Here is a 19,290-nt window from a genome sequence, read left to right as displayed (position 1 = left end):
GCCCCATGCCTCCTAAAGAGTTCATCATTTCCTAGGGGGATGGAGGGGAGAGGAACAGGGAGAGTGCAGGGAAAGAGGCTTAAATTAACACAGTGTCTTAATCTTCTATGTAAAACAGACACATAATACTGCAAGGGGATTTCCTCAGTTATTCCTTGCCTAAGTGAGGTCTTCCTTTTTTTTTTCTTTAAACCCTAGGACAGGAGTCTAGAGAAGCTCACCCATGATTAATTCTCTTAATAAGTAAAAAAAAATTAAGAGCCACCAACTTACTTTGTTCTAATTTTGGACCCCTTACTGCCATGGCCTTTCTAGATCCCTTGGGAAAGGAAGTTTCTATGCTTCTTTCCCCCATTCTCAGGGACCAAACACAGGACTCAGAGAGGCAAAAGAAAATGATAGTGTGGAGGGTGGAAAAGACCAGGATCATGACACACTTTCTACAGCAATCCACCATTGCCATCAGTTATCCCTCACTCTTTCTCTCTCTCTCCATCCATAATATGGAACACATGTTCACAGGTTTTGGAATGAATTGTATTGTCCTATTACTGCTACCCTATGTGTAACACAATGAGAAAGAAATTCTATCTTGGGATGTTAATTCCCTAGACTTGAGATCTGCTCCTTCTTGACTCTGGAAAGAACTCTGGACCAAATTGGGAGGGAATCAGAAATTATATAGAGAATGAAATAGATTTAAGTGAATGCCAATCAACAAATATTTATTAAGCTCTTTCTAGGAATATTGAAGCAGTGCTAGATACTGGAAATACAAAAACAAAACTGAAAACTGCCCTTAACCTAAGGGACTTTTATTTTCTGAAAGGATACAATATGTTCCTAAAATGTACTAAAAATTGGGAGTATAAGAAAGGCTTCCTTGAGGAGGTGAACTTAAGCTGAGTCTTGAAGAAAGCTAAGACTTCTTACAGGCCAAGATGAAGGCATGGATTCCTTGAATGTTGGACAGCACCAAGGCAAGAGATGATATGCTGTATTCAGGGAACAGCAAAGCAGCTAGTTTAACTGGAAAAAAAATTTTAATTAAAAAAGTGATATAAAAAGTCTAGAAATGTGGGCTAGAGTCATAACTTCATAGGTTTTAAATCCCACAGTGAAGTTTCTACTTTGTTGAAGTAGGCCTAAGAAATCAGAAAAAGGTCTTCAATGTCTTAGGAAAATTATTTTGTATGGTGGATGGATTGATGAAGAAACTATAATAGTCCAGGCAAAAGGTAATGAGGACCTGAACTAAGGTGATAACTATGAGCAGACAAAAGGGGAGGACATAAGAGATGGTGCAGAAAGAAAAATCAACAAGAAGTGACAACTAATTGAATGGGTCAGGGAAATGAATGGAATTACTTTTCAGTCAAGGATGATTTCCAATTGCTATTCTGAGCAATTGGAAAGATGATTACTCTCTGAACAGAAATAGGGAATTTTGGAGAAGGGTTAGATTTAGGACAGAAGATAATGAATTCCATTTTGTATATATTTGGCTTCAGATGCCTTTGGGACAATTAGTAGAAATGGAACTAGAGAAATTAGGAAAGGATATAGATTTAGGAGTCATTTCCATAAAAATAATTGGTCACATGGGATCATCATTGTGATTATATAAGTAGGTCAGAAAAAAATTTAGTCACATTGAGAAAGAGGGAAGAAATAAAAAAGAAAGAGGATCATTGGAAAGGGTAAAGGTAACAATACAAAAGACAAAAGATGGTCAGTTCTCATTTTGCTTCTATTTTTTTCCACCAAGAAAGATCTCTATACTAAAAAGGACCCAACAAAAATGACCAATGAACATTTATGATTATTATAGAAATGCTGAGAGCACCTACTTGACCTTGATGAGTGCAAATTATATGACCCAGATAAATTATATCTCACTTATTGAGTAATCTGGTGAAGGGCAATTAATGAGTTGATGCCAATGTTCTTGGAAAGATGTTGAATGGGAAAGGTTAGTAAGATTGGAAAAGGGAAGATTTGTCTCAATTTTTAAAAAAAAGAATAGAGCATGCAAACTATAGGCCACTGAGAATTTGATAGACAAACATTAAACATATCATTAAAAGGAGGGTTAATGAACTTATAGAAAAAGAATTGGTGGAAGCAAAGAGCCAGCATGGCTTCATCAATAAGAGGAATTTCTTTCCTTTTTTGATAGGGTTGTTTAACTGGTAGATCAGGGGAGGGCTATAAATAAAGTTTATCTACCTAGTGAAGTATTTAAGGATGTCTGTTCTCCTTTGAAAGTTGCAGAGCTGTGTATAGATTGTATAATTGTGTGGAATAGTTGGTCTTTGAAAATTAAGCTAGAGAGATGGCTTCCGTATCAACTTGGAAAGAAATCTGCAGTGGAATGTCTTTAGAGTCTGGGCTTAGCCTTGAGCTATTTCATATTTGTATTAATGATCTGTTAACACGAACTTGGGAGCAATTGCCAACACATTAGATGGCAGGGTTAAGATTTTAAAATATCTGAGCTCAATAGTGAACCAAAGCAAATTATTTACAAGGTATAAACGGAAAGTCTCACATTTAGTTCAAAAAAAAAAACTTCACAAATTTGTATTACCAATTACTTGTTTATAGTTGTTTGCATGCCTCCTGCCCATTAGACTATGAGCAACTTGAGAACAGGGACTTTGACTTTTTTTTCAGATCCCCAGTTTTAAATGCAGTGTCTGGCCCCTGATATTCATTTAGTCAATGTCTGACAATTATCAGATGAAGGTGTTCATCTTAAAAAAAAAATCTAGATGTAAGAAAAAGGGTTAGAGGGGCAGCTAGGTGGCGTAGTGGATAAAGCACCGGCCTTGGAGTCAGGAGTACCTGGGTTCAAATCCGGTCTCAGACACTAATTACCTAGCTGTGTGGCCTTGGGCAAGCCACTTAACCCCTTTTGCCTTGCAAAAAGAAAAAAAAAGAAAAACCTAAAAAAAAAAAAAAGAAAAAAAGGGTTAGAGTAGTTGACTGCAAGCTCAACAATATATTATGGAATCCAAGAAATTAGCCTTCTTTTAGAATTAAGAGGCACAGTGCCCAGGGTTAGATAGGTGATAGTGGTACCATATTAGGTCCTGATCAGATCAGATTATATTCAGTTTTGAGTATCACGCTATAGAAAGAATATTAATATTGTCTGTTTCGGTTGTGTCTGGCTCTCTGTGACTGCATTTAGGGTTTTCTTAGTGAAAATACTAAAATAGTTTGCTATTTCCTTCTCCAGTTCATTTTACAGGAGAAAACAGAGGCAAATAGGGTTAAATATCTTGCCCAAGTTATACAGCTATTACATGTCTGAGACTGGATTTGAACCTGGGCCTCTAAGCACTATAACATCACCTAGTTATCCCTATTAATATGACTACAGGAGAGTAGTCTAGACAATGAATGGTCATGAGGATTAATTGAAGGAAACGATAATGTTGAAATTGGAGAAGACTAAAGTTCTTTTCAAATATATGAAGTGTTGTCATGGGAAAGTAGGACTAGATTTTTTTCTGAGTTCTAGAATAAGTAGAGAACAAAAGAACCAACATTTGCCAGGCCCTGACTATAACAAAGTCTGTAACAAATATTTCATATTGGCAGATCAAGCAGCAATAGTGGAAAGTAAATTTATGTTTGATATGAGGAAAAACTTAAAAACATACTTATCCAAAAGTGGAATGGGCTGCATTAGTGTGTTTTAGATTCTCCACCTGAGGTCTTCAAGGAAAACTGTATGAGTCAGTTTTGTGGAAAAGGGAATGTTTTTGTGCTGGCAACACAAATATAAGAATCTTTGCCCTTAAGGAGATGGGGAAGACAATACTTAGCAGAGGACCACTTGCTTTTTGATGGTGCTGATTCCAATAATCTTTTATTTCCAAACCTAAACTGCCATGGAAGGAATGTTAATGAACCTTCTGAGCAACAAGGCTAAAAATTCATTTCAGGTGCTTTGGGTTCCATGGGGGGAGGGGGGGCAGAAATGCTATCTCTGGGAGAAACCGATTTAGTGATACAAATCAACAAGCATTCCCTTAAGAGGCTGGTTGATACAGTAATAGATCACCAGCCTGGGAGTGAGGAAGCTCCAGTTTCAACTCTTGCCTCAAACATTAACTCTGAGACCCTGATCAAGCTTCAAACCTTCCTTTTGCCCTTATTTCCTCTTCTGTAAAATGGAGATGGAAATAGCACCTACTTTGCAGGGTTGCTGTGAGGATCAAATATGTAGAGCTCTGCAAAATAAAGTACTATACAAAATGCATTGTCAGACTGAGAAGAAACTAGCTTCAGACAAAAATTCTTTAGTATTCCAATTTCTGAAGGCTCAGATTGTTAGATGTTGATGGGGTTTGAAGGGCTGAAGTTAGATGCCGAACAATGTTTGTGCAATTTAGTGTCCCAACCCTGACCTATGGCTTCAGTGGACTAGATAACATACATCTGTCTTGAGCAGATGGCCTGAAAGTATCTTTTATTGAGGTTTTTGTGAAGCTAGAGGGGGGTGATGCCAAGAGATAGCATGCAAAAGTCAAGAACGTTCACATTTCCACAACAATACCTGCGTCATACAGTCATACATATGATTGGTCCAAGGTTTGGGGAAGCAGCTGTGAATATAGCTAAAAGATCAGAAGTGGGATCAGGAAACCTGGGCTCAAGTCCTGATGCTGACATTCACTGACTCTGTTACTTTGGTGGTTATGCCCATTTCTAGTCACCCAAAAGGCATTTAACGCATTATACACAGCAGTCTTTGAAAGGCAAGCACAGTTCCTCTCTTCAAAAGGCTTACTTTCTAATTGGAGAAATAGCATACAAATAGCTACATAGTCACTATAGATAGGGTAAATTGAAAAGTATTGTCAGGAAGAAGTAGTTAATGCTAAGGGACATTAGCAAAAAGCTTTTTGCAAAAGGTGGCACTTAGCTGAGAAATCAAGAAAATCAGGAGGGAAAAGTGTTCTCAGGTGTTTGGGCTTAAAGTAAAAAAAGATATGTGGAGGGGAACAGAATATAAGAAAACTGGAAAGGTATGAAGTTTGGTTATGAAGGATTTAAAAAGCTAAACAGAGGAATTTATATTTGATCTTAGAGCTTATAGAGATCTACCGAATAGGGAGGAATCTGGTCAGATCAGCACTTTAGGAAGATCACAGCTAAATGGAAAGAGAATTAAAGTAGGGAGATGCATCATATTTTAGATTGGGTTTGGAGCATCTCCTCCCCATTACTCTCCATGCTCTGGAGGAACTTCTGGCCTTGAACTCCAACCTACCTGTTGGTAACTGTTCTCCCAATGATATTACACATCAATGTCTCCTTTCTGGCTATCTTCCCCCTCAGTTTCTTTGATAATCTTATTGCTGCTCCACCCCCACCCCCACTTCAGTTCTGGAACCATAAACCATGAGCAAATCAACTCTTGTCCCTGGATGGAATATGTCTTTTCTCCTGTGAACTCACCCAACATTGGTATCCACACTCCCACACTCCCTTTATCTCTAAGTTCCTAGAGAAAGGGTTTTTGGATTTTTTTTTCCTTTTGTGCTTGAATTCCCAATACTTACCACAGTACTTGGCAGAGGTTTTATTATTTATTGCTTTATTCTCTGAGTTTCAGTGTCCACATCCAGAAATCAGATTATATGATTTTTAATCCATTTCTATACTGATACTGTGATTGGGTTTTTTTTTTTTTTGGTTTGGGATTTTTGTAAGACAATGGGGTTAAGTGATTTGCCCAAGGTCACACAGCTAAGCAAGTATTGAGTATCTAAGGCTGGATTTGAACTCAGGTTCTCCTGACTCCTGGACTGGTGTTCCATCCTCTGCACCAACTTTGTGATTCTGCATCGATAAAAGTTTAATCTTGCAAGTAAACATAGAAAGGCAACCACTCAGTTTTATAAAAGATAGTCCCCAGCTCTTGAGTCTTAACCCACTTCCCACATTCATACAAGGAGGTTTATATAAAGGACTTCTCTAGTCCACATGACTGGAAAAGATGTAAAGGTGTCTCATACTTCTTGCAGGAAATTCTGATATTCTCACATCTTACCATCCTTTGTGCTTTTTTGTTAATTTTTCCTTTTGTGCTTAGCCCTAGCCTTAGGTGTGAAAATGCTGATATTCTTTTGTATTCTTTCCATATTTCCAGATGCTTATTGACTGATGCATTTAGAAACTTAGGAGATGGAGGTGAAAACATTTTGGTCCATAGATATAAAAGCACTATATCCAATCTAGAATGCAGTCTCAAATCCTCAACTTTCATTCAGTTTTGCGAAACAGACCTTAAGATATGATTCAAAGTCATGAAGTTTTACAGGTTACCTACTTACCAAGGCCAAAGTAGAGAGGACAGCAGTGAACAGCAAGCCTTAATACACTACAAAGGAAGCTTTTAATGAGCATTGAGAGAGCCATGCTTCATTGTGACAAATATAAGATTTTTTTTCTCTCTAGAGCCCACACAAAATACTTAGCATTCAGGAGTGTTTTATCTAAGCTGAGAACACTATAATGACAATTCAGAAGCCTTTAGTCTCCCACCAGGAAGCATTTCAGTTAGGACAATGATGCAGAACATAGATGCTGGTGTAATAGGTAAAGAATTTGGAGGAACAAAGCATAAATAGACATGATCAGATTTCGTTTAAAGACCAAAAGCTTAACTCCTTTTTTCTTTTATTTTAGCCAGAATATTTCACTTTTCATTTCTGAAAACTTTTCCAAACAATGTGAAAGCACAGCAAGGAAACCAAATAATGAAACATTGTAAGTATTTGCATGCAAAGAAATACAATTCTGAATGCACTTCATTATTTTTGATACAAAGGTGTTTTTTTTTAAATATCAGATTCATTTTGGAGGGAAGAATGTTACAAAGAATGTTTTAATGGTTGCAAAATGGGAATTTCTCTTTTCGTGTCACCTGTTCTATTAAGTGATACCTCTCGTGTCACCCCCAAAAATGGCACATTGTATTTAAATGATTACAACTTAGTTATATATATTTCAACTGATTACTATAGCTAGATAAGTTTAATTTGTGATTATTTGATACAAGAGAGACCTTTCACCATTTGTTGTTTATAACAGATAATTTTTAAGTTATTTTTGATGAATTCTAGACTGTTTTCAAAGTCATCAATACAAACATCCTGGATTCATCTTTTTGAATAGTGATTTAGGCTGGCTAAATCACCAAGATCCTTAAAGTCATGACAGTGCCTAATCCTAGGGTCTTAATATTTTGAAGCAGAGGAAAACAAGCAGAAGAAACATGTTTTCCCTTTGTTTCATGGTTGAATGCAAAACCAAATTTCCCCATTCACCAAAGGTTCATCCTCCCCATCCCCCAAAAATCATTGTAAGCAGTGAGAAAATGGATCAAAATGGGAGTCTAAGTGCCATATAGGAAGAAATTTAGGGAGAAAGGAGAGACTAAGAGTTATCTGTATGTGGAAGAAATATCTTCAAAGCACCCTTAGTTTAATAAAGTGTGCCCTCCAACCTTACCTTTACTATATTTTAGCTATATGTCTGTCTTGTTGGCATATCTCAACTATTTCTAATAGATTAATTTTATATATAGCTGTGTCTCAAAAAAAACTCATCATTGCTTCATCCTGAGGTTTATAATTATTATATGCAAAATCAAGTACCTCCAAGAGAATTACTGTTTCTTCTTCCATATCGTTAATTTTCTTCTCTTTCAGTTCATTTTTCTCTACCTTTTTAATCTCACTTTTTATCCCTGTCTCACATCTTTAAAGGCAGAAAACATATTAAAATTGAAATGCATGAGATGGGAACTGATACATCACACAGTTAATAGAGGCAAAGATTCCTATATCAAGTTATTTTCATCTTCATAACTACATTTAGAAAGCAGTATCCCTTTGGTGAGCATATCCCTTCTCTCATGTGTTAACATCTGTTTTCCAAACTGTTCTCTATATTATTCACATCAAACACTTCTTTGAAGGTCCATTCTTAAGACTCCCCCCCCCCATCATTTTCTTATTTCATAAAGCAGATTCCTGGGTGGGGGCAGGAGAAAGAAGAAAAGTGTAAGTGATTAACTCTTATTTAAAATATTTGCAAGGATCTTGACAGGATAATATAAGTTTCTGTAGCCCCTGCTATTTTAATAATAATCTATCCCTCCCCACCAAAAAGATTATTTCTTGGGCCTGTGTATATCATAGTATTACAATCTTGCCCAGAAACTGAGTGTAATAGCAGCTCTTTCAGAGGTAAAACTATCTTCTTTACCTGGTCCAAATGAGAAATTTCCTTCTATTTAAATGTGTTCCTTTGTTTAACACATTCTTCACCATTCCTTTTCCTTATATCTCATCATCTATGCCCTTACCCCTTCCCTCAAACCCTAAGCCTCTTATATCTCCCAATCTATTGCTGACCCTAGTTTTACATACTACACTATTGTTGGTTCAAGTCTGAAGTCTTGAGGGAAGACAAGTCTACCAGGAACTGTTGTAGATTTTCAATGTAAGCCTTGCAATGAGGCTTGTACTCAACTATAAAATAACAGTTTGATAGTAGTTTGGCTGGCAAATAAATGAGATAAATAGCTAAGAAAATGCCAAGAAAGGATTCTTTTGAGTTTAGCAAGCATATATTGTATCTCTAAATTTGTTTTCCAAAGAAAATCATCCTCTGTAAACAGCTTCATTAAGTCTTCGCATCAATGTGCACAATCTATTTTAAAAAATCTAAATGGTGTTTTATTTCTTTCTTAAAGAACTCCTACATCAATTCAGAGTTCTGAGAGAATTTAACAAATAAATGTGAGACCAGGGATTGTTGTGGTTTTCCTTCCTTTTGTTTCTTTGGCTTTAAAAAAACAGCACTAAAGATAATTCTTGCATTTTTATATTGAGAACCAAAGAAAAATTTCTCAAGTTTACAACCAATTAAGATATTCTTCTTACAGCTATTCTGCCATCTTTGCGGAGATTGAACTAAGTATCTGGGATTATGACTATGGCTTCTGCTCACCTAAAGTACTTCGATGTGCTCCTGAACCAGATGCCTTTAATCCTTGTGAAGATATCATGGGCTATGACTTCCTTAGAGTCCTGATTTGGCTCATAAATCTCCTAGCAATCATGGGAAACGTCATTGTCCTCTTTGTTCTGCTGACCAGTCATTATAAAATGACCGTACCCCGCTTTCTCATGTGCAATCTCTCCTTTGCAGATTTTTGCATGGGGCTCTATCTGCTGCTTATCGCCTCAGTCGATTCTAAAACCAAAGGTCAATACCATAACCACGCCATTGATTGGCAGACGGGAAGTGGCTGCAGCGCTGCAGGTTTTTTCACTGTGTTTGCGAGTGAGCTCTCTGTCTACACACTCACCGTAATCACTCTCGAAAGGTGGCACACTATTACCTACGCCATGCAGCTAGACCGAAAGCTTCAGCTGAGGCACGCCGTGCTCATTATGCTCGGGGGCTGGCTGTTTTCCACTATCTTTGCGGTGCTGCCTCTCTTGGGTGTTAGCAATTACATGAAGGTCAGCATTTGTCTCCCAATGGACATTGAGACCACCCTCTCCCAAGCATACATACTCATCATCTTGGTAATCAATGTGGCTGCTTTCATCGTCATTTGTGCTTGTTATATCAAAATTTACTTTGCAGTCCAGAATCCCGAGCTTGTGGCAGCCAACAAAGATACAAAGATCGCCAAGAAAATGGCCATCCTCATATTCACCGACTTCACCTGCATGGCCCCCATCTCATTCTTTGCCATCTCAGCTGCATTCAAAGTTCCCCTCATCACAGTGACCAACTCCAAAATTTTACTAGTGTTATTTTATCCAGTTAACTCCTGTGCAAATCCATTTCTGTATGCAATTTTCACAAAGGCCTTCCGAAGGGATTTTTTCCTTTTACTGAGCAAGTTTGGCTACTGTAAAAATCGAGCAGAGCTCTACAGAATGGAGAACTTTTCAGCTTATACCTCCAACTGCAAAAATGGCTCCCATGGAGCAAATAAGGCTCCTCAAAACACACTGAAATTGTCCACTTTCAAATGCCAGTACACCACAGTCCAGGAAGAAACTTGTAGCAAAGGATGCTAACCATCATGTAACTGTTAATCCACAGGGTTATAGCTGTGTAATACTACTAAAATTAAAGTATGCTTCTACAATTTTACTTATTATTAGTGATCAGTGATGTTTACACAATGGATTTCTATTGCATAATCATTTGCTCTTAAGTGGTCACATGGAGTTGTGGATAAGGATCTGACCCTGAAGCCTTCTGGAAGATCTGGGGTCAAGCTCTGCCTCTGATTCAGTTTGGCATTGGTAGGTTGGACAAATCTTTTAACCTCTCAATGCAATGGACAATGCTGTAAGATACAAAGAGGAGGCTGACCTACATTAGGGAAGGGAATTTCTTCACCTGAGAGATCTCTTTACTTTTGAAATAACAGCTCCAGTCCCTATTCTTGCCTGTCTTGTTCTTAAGACTCAGAAGGCTAGAACATCATATCCATTCTCCTTCCATAGGATACTATTTTTCTAAGATGTTCCCAATAATGTAACCATCTAACATCTCTTATTTAGTATGTTTTTAAGAACCCTGAGGAAATGGAAATGTTATATTTTTTGTAGATTCTTTGGACCTTTCATTACATACATTACAGTTTTCACTATTTAGTTCTCAACATCTATTCTAATCCCCCATCCTTATCTGATTGCACCAAAATTGTTTCTTTATATACATGGTATACTTATTAAAAATCTCTCGTCTTGAGAGATTCCCCCCCAAAAAAATCTTCAGATTTGATATATTGATTAACTTGTTGAATTTTTTCTTCCTCTTTTAATTCTTTGTTAGGGGAATGGCCCTCTGGGTGGAGGGAACTCAGTAGGAACTTAAATGATCCAAAAATAAAAGATATCAATAAAAAAGTTTTTAAAAATTTTGAATGTGATGAATTCTGAGAACCTCAGGAAGACTTGTAGAGTAACTGAGATGGAATGAAGTAGCAGAACCAGAACAATTTGCATGATGACCACAATAACATAAAGGAAAATAAAACTTAGCAACTTCAGAGTTCTGGATGATGCAGTAATCAATCTTTTAGAGGTCTGAGAGTGAAATAACAGCTGCCCTTCAGCTAAGAGGTGGGGAGCATGTAAAGGATTTGTTTTACTTAAGTGCAATTGTTCCTTATAAGAGAAGCTACTATTGTGGAAGGGAAAGAAGGAGCCCAGAGCTATAGTTTTTGAAAAAAATCAATACTGAGATTTTTTAAATCTCTTCTGTTATTATTCTTCATATTTTCTGCTTCTTTAACAATCTATCGCCTTTAAGCAAATACATTACTCAATTTATCTGCCTCCCTCATGAGCTAGCATTCTTGAGTTTCTCCCTGAAATATGAAAAAATGCTAATTTTTCAGACCTCTATAACCGTGCATATAAACTTTTTGACTCATTTATAAATTCAAGACCCAAAACAACAAAGTAAGAAAGAAAGTAGAAAATGTAATAATACCTATTCTTCTCTAGGTATTCCACCTGAAATAGGTCTCAATTCACTATAAGTTGAACACATATGGATTTAGTCAGAAATCTGTATGCCTGCACTGAAAATTATTTTGATGACACTTTGGCATGTATTAATCTTGATTATATTATGCTATATTATAACAGTTCTAAGAAATATATCATTTTCTCCAACACATCTCTGAAAAAAAAAATCTGATTCATCACTACCCCATTCTTCTGTCTTTTTCTGTGTGTGTGTGTATCTTCTTTCTCCTCACCCTCTCAAATCAAGTCTTGAGATTCTTCCTTTGTACTTATTGGAAAATATCCCTTTATTTCCTACAAATTCCACCCTTGTTCATTCCTTCACCTCACCCCTGGACTTTTGTTATCAAAAGCTTTCTAAGTACTCTTGTTATCTCTAGTCTCTCTCCCTCAATCTATCCTATACACTGCTACCAGAATCTCAGTAAAATTCTACTTTCATTAAATTTAGCAAACATTTATTGAGTATCTGCTATATACAAGATTCTGAGTTAGGTATCAAAGAGAATGTAGAGATGCCTAAGACTCAAGGTGTACTAGGAACACGCTAATATATACACAAATACACTTTCCCTTCTTAATTTTCTATGACATAAAGATAAGAAAATGTACAAGTTCAAAGGAGGAAAGGACCACTTCTGTCCTATTACTTTTTTTTTTGCAAGGCAAATGGGGGTAAGTAGCTTGCCCAAGACCACACAGCTAGGTAATTCCTAAATGTCTGAGCCAGGATTTGAACCCGGGTACTCCTGACTCCAGGGCTGGTGCTTTATCCACTGCACCACCTAGCCACCCCCTGAAAGGACCACTTCTGGCTGAGGGTGCAAGGAAGTTTTTATGGAGGAAATTGAAGGATTAGTAAGACCTCAACCCACAAGGATATTGGGAACAATATTCTGGGAAAGGAACAGCATAACAATAAAATTAATGTTGATGATAACAAATGGCATTAACATAGAACTTTGATGTTTGTCAAGTGATATATATATATATATATGTATATAAAATTTTGTCTAATACTCAAAACCCTTTAACACTGGTATATTATCCCCATTTTACCAAGACTGGGGGAGGTTGACCTGCTCAGAGATACAGAGCTTCCAAAGTGTTTGCATAGGTGGAAAAAAAAAAAAGAAAACCCTCTTGCTGGGCACAGGACTAAAGTTCAGAGAGTGAAGAATAGACTCTGGAGAAGAGTGGATGGATGTGGGAAAACTTGGACTATGTTTAAGAAAGAGTGTTTCAGTTTAGCTCATATCTATTATGGGTGAAAGAAAATCTTCTGGAGTCAAAATGGATCTGGAGATTAAAACCATCAGTTGAAGTGGCTAGCATGCATTTCAAAGAGTGATCCAGAAGACCTGGATAGGATGGATTCAAGGTGGGACTGTGGGAAGAATACCAGGTCTGTAATCAGGGAATAGCAGCTCGAATCCTGACTCTACCACTTGCCACCTGTGTGACCTTGATCAAGAAATTCCTCTCGGGGTAGCTAGGTGGCACAGTGGATAAAGCACCAGCCCTGGAGTCAGGAGTACCTGGGTTCAAATCCATTCTCACACACTTAATTACCTAGCTGTGTGGCCTTGGGCAAGCCACTTAACCCCATTTGCCTTGCAAAAACCTAAAAAAATATTCCTCTCTCTTGGCCTCATTTGTAAAATGAAATAGATCAATGTTCCTATGATCCTGTGATTGGAAGAGAAATTGGGATTGATTGCAAAAGGCAAGCAGGTCCTGATTTAGAATGGAGGTAGAAGTAGCAGCAATGGAATGGAAGAGTGGCTAAAGGAGATACTGTGGAAGTAGATAAAATTTTGGAAAAACTCAGCAACTAATTAGATTTAGGAACAGAGTAGAATTAAGGATGACTGAAGTTTCCAACCAAGTAAAGGTGATTGGGAAAATAATGATATGATTAAGAGAAAAAAAGCCAATTGGGAGGAAGAGTAAGATTTTTTAGTTAATATTTTTTTTTTAGATTTTTCAAGGCAATGGGGTTAAGTGGCTTGCCCAAGGCCACACAGCTAGGTAATTAGTGTCTGAGACACTTAATTATTAAGTGTCTGAGGTCGGATTTGAACCCAGGTACTCCTGACTCCAAGGCCAGTGCTCTATTCACTACACCACCTAGCCGCCCCCATGAGTAAGATACTTTTGTGGGAGTTATAGTGAAAACAAAAAAAAATTTCTTCTTTGAGATCCCTATGGTAAAAATCAAGATATATTACATTTATATAGTCTAGACCCACAGTAATCTCATACCACAGAACAAAGGAGGGGTGTGACTAACATAGCATCCCATTCTATGAGAATGTTATTCCCCTCATTGCTTCATTCTTTCCATAGTGTTTTTATCTTGAGCTGCTCTGCAATTACCATCTTTGGACAGTACACAGGACAGATTCCTATATACATACTCCTTTATCACTCCTGCCCAGTCCTTTGATGTAGTTATACCTCAAAAAATTCTCTGAAAATGACTTGATCATATCCTCTTTTTGACAAGATGGGAAAAGAGGGAGCATGGCTAAGATATTCAGGGCTAGAGATAAACATCTGGGAGTCATCCCTTTAAGAGCAAAAGTTGAAACTACTGGATGAAGGAGGCCACCAAGAAAGAAATCATAGAGGGGGAAAGGGTCACAACAAAAGTCAAATTCAAGGGGTAGGGAAGAGGAATAAGAGCCATTGAAAGGGCAATTAGAGAGATGGAATGGTGTCATAAAACCATGGGAGGTATTCCCATATTCATTATGGAGGAATGATCAACATTGTTCCATGAAGAAAGGTCAAGGAATCATGGAATTCAGTTTAGAAATTAGTTCCATGGCCTTCTAGATTAACTCATATCTGAAGAATTCCCACCACAACTTTACAAGGAAATATTCATCCAATCTCTGCTTGGATACCTCCAATGAGGAAGAACACGCTACCTTCCAGACAATCCATTTTTATAGCTTTGGCATAGCTATAATTATTAGGAAGGTTGTGTGGTGTCTGTGTTCCAATATCAAGTCTAGATTTGCATCTCATTGCAGCTTCTCCTCCTCATTGTTCATTCTCTGGGGAAAAAATAAAACAAGCCAGGTCCTTCTGCTATATGAGAACATTCAAATGTTTGAAGACAGCATTATTACCCTTCCTCCAAACCTTCTCTTTTCCAGACTAAATATTTCCATTTCCTTCCATCAGTTTTAGACTTTTAGTCAGTCATATACTTAATTAAGACTCTTCACCATTATAGTTGTTGCTATTCTAGAAGAGAAGGAATGAAGAATTGTCTTACTAGCCTTGATGAAGAAGTAGTGAGAAAGTCACTGGTGACCTCTAAGAGTCCATAATCAGTAAAATGTCTGGGTCAAAGACAACATTACAAGGAGCTGAGGAGATGAAGCAAGGGCTGTGATTTCAGTATGTATTTTATTGAAGTTTATAGGATATTGGCAATGAAAGGGTCATGATAGGATAATTCAAAAATTAGTTCATTTGAGGATTTGTATTTTTTTAGGAAAGGCAAGACTGAACATGTTAGTAAGTAGAAAAGAAAAACCAGAAAAGGAGAAATTGATGTTACAGAAGAAAGGGAGGATGACCAGTTCCCTATGGGATTGGGAGCACATATAGGAAGGTTAGCTTTAGGGCATGTTGTCATTTAGTTGTTTCAGTTGTGTCCAACTCCTTGTGACCCTATATGGGGTTTTCTTTTTTCTTTTTTGTAATCACAGCTACATGTAAATGCAAATTTCAACACACTTCAAAAACCTTGAGTTTCAAATGTTCTCCCTTCTTCCCTTCCCACCCTCTGCAATGAGAAAGCAAGTTACTTAGTCTAGGTTAAAAATGTGTGGCCATGAAACACAATACTACACTAGTCATGTTGTAAAAGTAAACATAATCTCCCACCTCAATGAAGAGAAAGAAACCCCAAGAAAAATAAAATGACAAAAAAGTGTACTCCAGTCTGTATTCAGACACCAACAGCTCTTTCTTTGGGTTGAAGAGCATTCTTTATCACAAGCCCATCAGAAAAATTGCTTCAGTATTTTCTCCCACAGTTGCTATTGCTAGCTGTATTTCCCCTCCATCCTATTCCCCTCCTTCATTTATTCTATTCTCTCTTTCACCCTGTCCCTCAAAAGTGTGTTGTATCTGAACCCTCTCCCACAATCTTCCCTCTCTTCTATAATCTACACTTCCCCTCCCCTCCCATTGTCCCCTTTCTCCTATCCCTTTCCTATTTTCCTCTATGGAAAGACAGATTTCTATACCCAATTGACTATGTTTATTTCCTATCTGAGCCACTTTCAATAAGAGTAGAGGCTCATTTACTTCCCCCTCAATGTCCCTCCTCTTTCACTCCATTGCAAAAGCTTTTCCTTACCTCTTATGTGAAATATTTTACCCCATTCTACCTCTTCCTTCCCTTTCTCTCAATACATTCCTTTCTCACGTTAACTCCATATTTAATATATCATACCTTCATATTCAGTTCCCTCCTGTGCGTTGTCTATATATGCCCCTTCTACCAAGCTAATAAATGAGAAGGTTCATATGAATCATCAATATCATCTTCCCATGCAGGAATACACATATTTCAAAATCTTTAAATCCCTCACAATTAGCCCTTCCCATCTATCCTCTATATGCTTCATCTGAGTCATATACTTGAAGATCAAACTTTCTATTCAGCTCTGGTTGTTTCATCAGAAAATTTTGAAAGTTCCCAATTTCATTTAATATTCATCTTTCCCCTGAAAGAGGATGTTCAGTTTTGCTGGATAGATTCTTGATTGTAATTCAGGCTTTTTTTTTTTGCCTTCCAAATATCATATTCCAAGTCCTATAAACCCTTCATGTAGAAGCTGTTAAATCATGTGTTATCCTGACTGCAGATATCTGAATTGTTTCTTTCTGGCTGCTTGTATTATTTTCTTCTTAACTTGGGGTTTCTGCAATTTGGCTATAATATTGCTGGCAGTTTTCATTTTGGGATCTGGAGGTGATTGTTGGATACTTTCAATTTCTGTTTTGCCCTCTGCTTCTAGGATATCAGATCAATTTTCTTGGAGAATTTCTTGAAAAATGAAGTCTAGGGTCTTTTTTGGTCATGACTTTCAGGTAGCCCAACAGTTTTTAAATTATCTCTTCTGGATCTGTTGTCATATTTCACATTTTCTTCTAGTTTTTCAATCTTTTGGTTTTGTTTAATTTTTCCTTGATTTCTCACAGTCATCCCCTTTCCTAAGTTCCATTCTATATTTGAAGGAATCTTTTTTTTAGGTTTTTGCAAGGCAAACAGGGTTAAGTGGCTTGCCCAAGGCCACACAGCTAGGTAATTATTAAGTATCTGAGACTGGATTTGAACTCCTGACTCCAGGGCTGGTGCTTTATCCACTATGCCACCTAGCCGCCCCAGGAATCATTTTCTTTAAAGATTTTTGTATCTCCTTTTCCATCTGGCCAGTTCTGCTTTTAAGGCATTCTTCTTCTCATTGACCTTTGGGACTGCTTTTTCCATTTGACCCTAAAATGTTATTTTTCTTCAATTTTTTTTGCAATTCCTTCACCAAGTTGCCAACTTGGTTTTCATGATTTTCCAGTATCACTCATTTCTCTTCCCTATTTTTCCTCTACCTCACTTGATTTTCAAAACTTTTCTGAGCTCTTCCAAAACCTGAGACCAATTCATATTTTTCTTAGAGGCTTTGGATATGGAAGCTTTGTTATCTTCCAAGTAAGTATTTTGATCCTCCATGGGACCAAAGTAATTGTCTATGATAAGATTTTTTCCTTCTATTATTTGCTCTTTTCCCCATCCCAGGACCTGATTTTAACTCTCTTGTCAAGGTGGAGCTCTGCTTCCAGTGTGGAGGACTCACTGTCCCAAGTTTTTGAGGATTTTTGCAACTATTTTTCAGGGACTGCCCCTAGGGAATCTCAATTCCTCCAAGGTCTTATGAGAAGCTGTGACTGCTCTCCTGGCATGTGTTCTGGTCCTGGATGACCACAAGTCATCCTTTCTGCCCTGGAACCATGAGGAGAGTCCATGCTCAGCTATGACAGTAAGGTTCCTTTTCCTGAGACAGGGGCCCCAAACTGTGACCTGGATCTGAGTATGGGCAAAGCAACAGAGTCCTGTCTCAGGGATAGATAGCAAAGAGACCTCTATGATCTCCTCTGACCACCTAATGGGGCTGAGAGCTCTGGAAGCAGCTGCTGGGTGGCTCCCCAGGCCTGCCCCTCATCCCCTGGGCCAGGTCTGCACTAATTCCTATACTGACCTGGGCTCCACTCTCACTCTGGTATGGCAGGGCTCTCCCACTGACCTTTCCAATTGTCTTTGGCAATCCTTGGGCTGAGAAGTGAGATCTTTCCCAAAGATCTTCCAGGTTGTCTTGAACTGACAAGGTTGCTTCACCCAGTCTTTCTGTGGGTTCTGCCACTCTGGAATTTGATTAGAATCATTATTTAAAGTAATTTGGAGTAGTATGGGAGAGAACTTGTAGAAAATCCAGTCTTTACTCCATCATCTTGATTCCACCCCCCTACATGGGGATTTCTTGACAAAGATATTGGAGTGGTTTGTCATTTCCTTCCCCAGTTCATTTTTCAGATGAGGAAACTGAAGCAAAGAGACAACTTGTGTCTGAAGCTGGATTTGAACTCAGGTGTTCCTGACTTCAGTTCACCTAGTTGTCTCCAAATCTTTATTTTTTTTTAGTTTTTTTCAAGGCAAATGGGGTTAAGTGGCTTGCCCAAGGCCACACAGCTAGGTCATTATTAAGTGTTTGAGACTGGACTTGAACCCAGGTACACCTGACTCCAGGGCCAGTGTTTTATCCACTGCGCCACCTAGGCACCCCATCCCCAACTCTTTATGCTAGCATTCAAGCCCTTCATAATCTAGCCCCAACATTAACTTTCACTTATTCCCCTAAATAAAGCCACCCTTCCAGTCAGATCCAGCTTCTAGATGCTGAATATTTTTATTCATTCCATTCTCTTCACCTGGCATACCATCCCCTGCTTTTTTTTCCATATGAATCCCATTCATCCTCAAAGCCTAGATCAAGCCCAATTAAAACTTCTCTAAACACCCCAAGTCATAGTAATCTCTCCTCTAAAATTCTTTAAAATTAACATATTATCAACGGGCATTTGTCATACATTGATTTGTATTTAATTATATATATATATATATATATATATATATATATATATATATATATATATATATCTGTCTTCCTGAATAGAGAATAAACTTTCAGTGTAGGTATCATATTTTTTCCATATCTACCATGGTGCCTTGTGTACAATTGATGCTTAATATCTTTGAATTAAATGAGTTTTAATTTCTAAAATACCAAAAAAACAAAATCAAAAAACCCTTGCAAAAAGATTTCTCTATGCTCAACACCATCCCCACAAGTTGGAATTAAAACAAGTAAAATGAATTTTCTCAAACAATAGAATTTCTACAAAATATTAGTTCCTGTATACAAAGTATACAATGTTTGGTACACAAGAATGTTCATACTACTATTTTGTCTCATAAAATATTAACCCTGACAAGATGTGATGTAACTCAAAAGAGTTTATTAATCTGAACTAAGTGCTATAGAAATGGAATATCACAGATACTAAATTCCTGCACTCAATACTTGTAAAACAATTTGGAAAACTTGTTTTAGTT

The 19,290-nt window shown here is 37.5% G+C and overlaps 1 protein-coding gene across 5 annotated transcripts in view; it reads left to right on the top strand.

The window, feature by feature from the left end:
* The window catches only part of LHCGR (luteinizing hormone/choriogonadotropin receptor), a 75,536-nt gene extending 65,333 nt beyond the window's left edge, over positions 1-10,203 (top strand). For 4 of the 5 annotated variants that reach the window (XM_074205609.1, XM_074205619.1, XM_074205627.1 and 1 more), the window contains 2 exons: positions 6,709-6,789; positions 8,975-10,203. In XM_074205609.1, coding sequence (XP_074061710.1) covers positions 6,709-6,789; positions 8,975-10,127 — 1,234 coding nt within the window. In that variant the 3' untranslated portion in view covers positions 10,128-10,203. The remainder of the gene's footprint in view (positions 1-6,708; positions 6,790-8,974) is intronic. The other variant, XM_074205634.1, reaches the window with a different exon arrangement.
* Positions 10,204-19,290: the final 9,087 nt, after the last annotated feature.

Source organism: Macrotis lagotis, chromosome 1 (assembly GCF_037893015.1).
Source record: "Macrotis lagotis isolate mMagLag1 chromosome 1, bilby.v1.9.chrom.fasta, whole genome shotgun sequence".
Classification (NCBI taxonomy): domain Eukaryota; kingdom Metazoa; phylum Chordata; class Mammalia; order Peramelemorphia; family Peramelidae; genus Macrotis; species Macrotis lagotis.
This window is presented reverse-complemented; position numbering and strand designations above follow the sequence as displayed.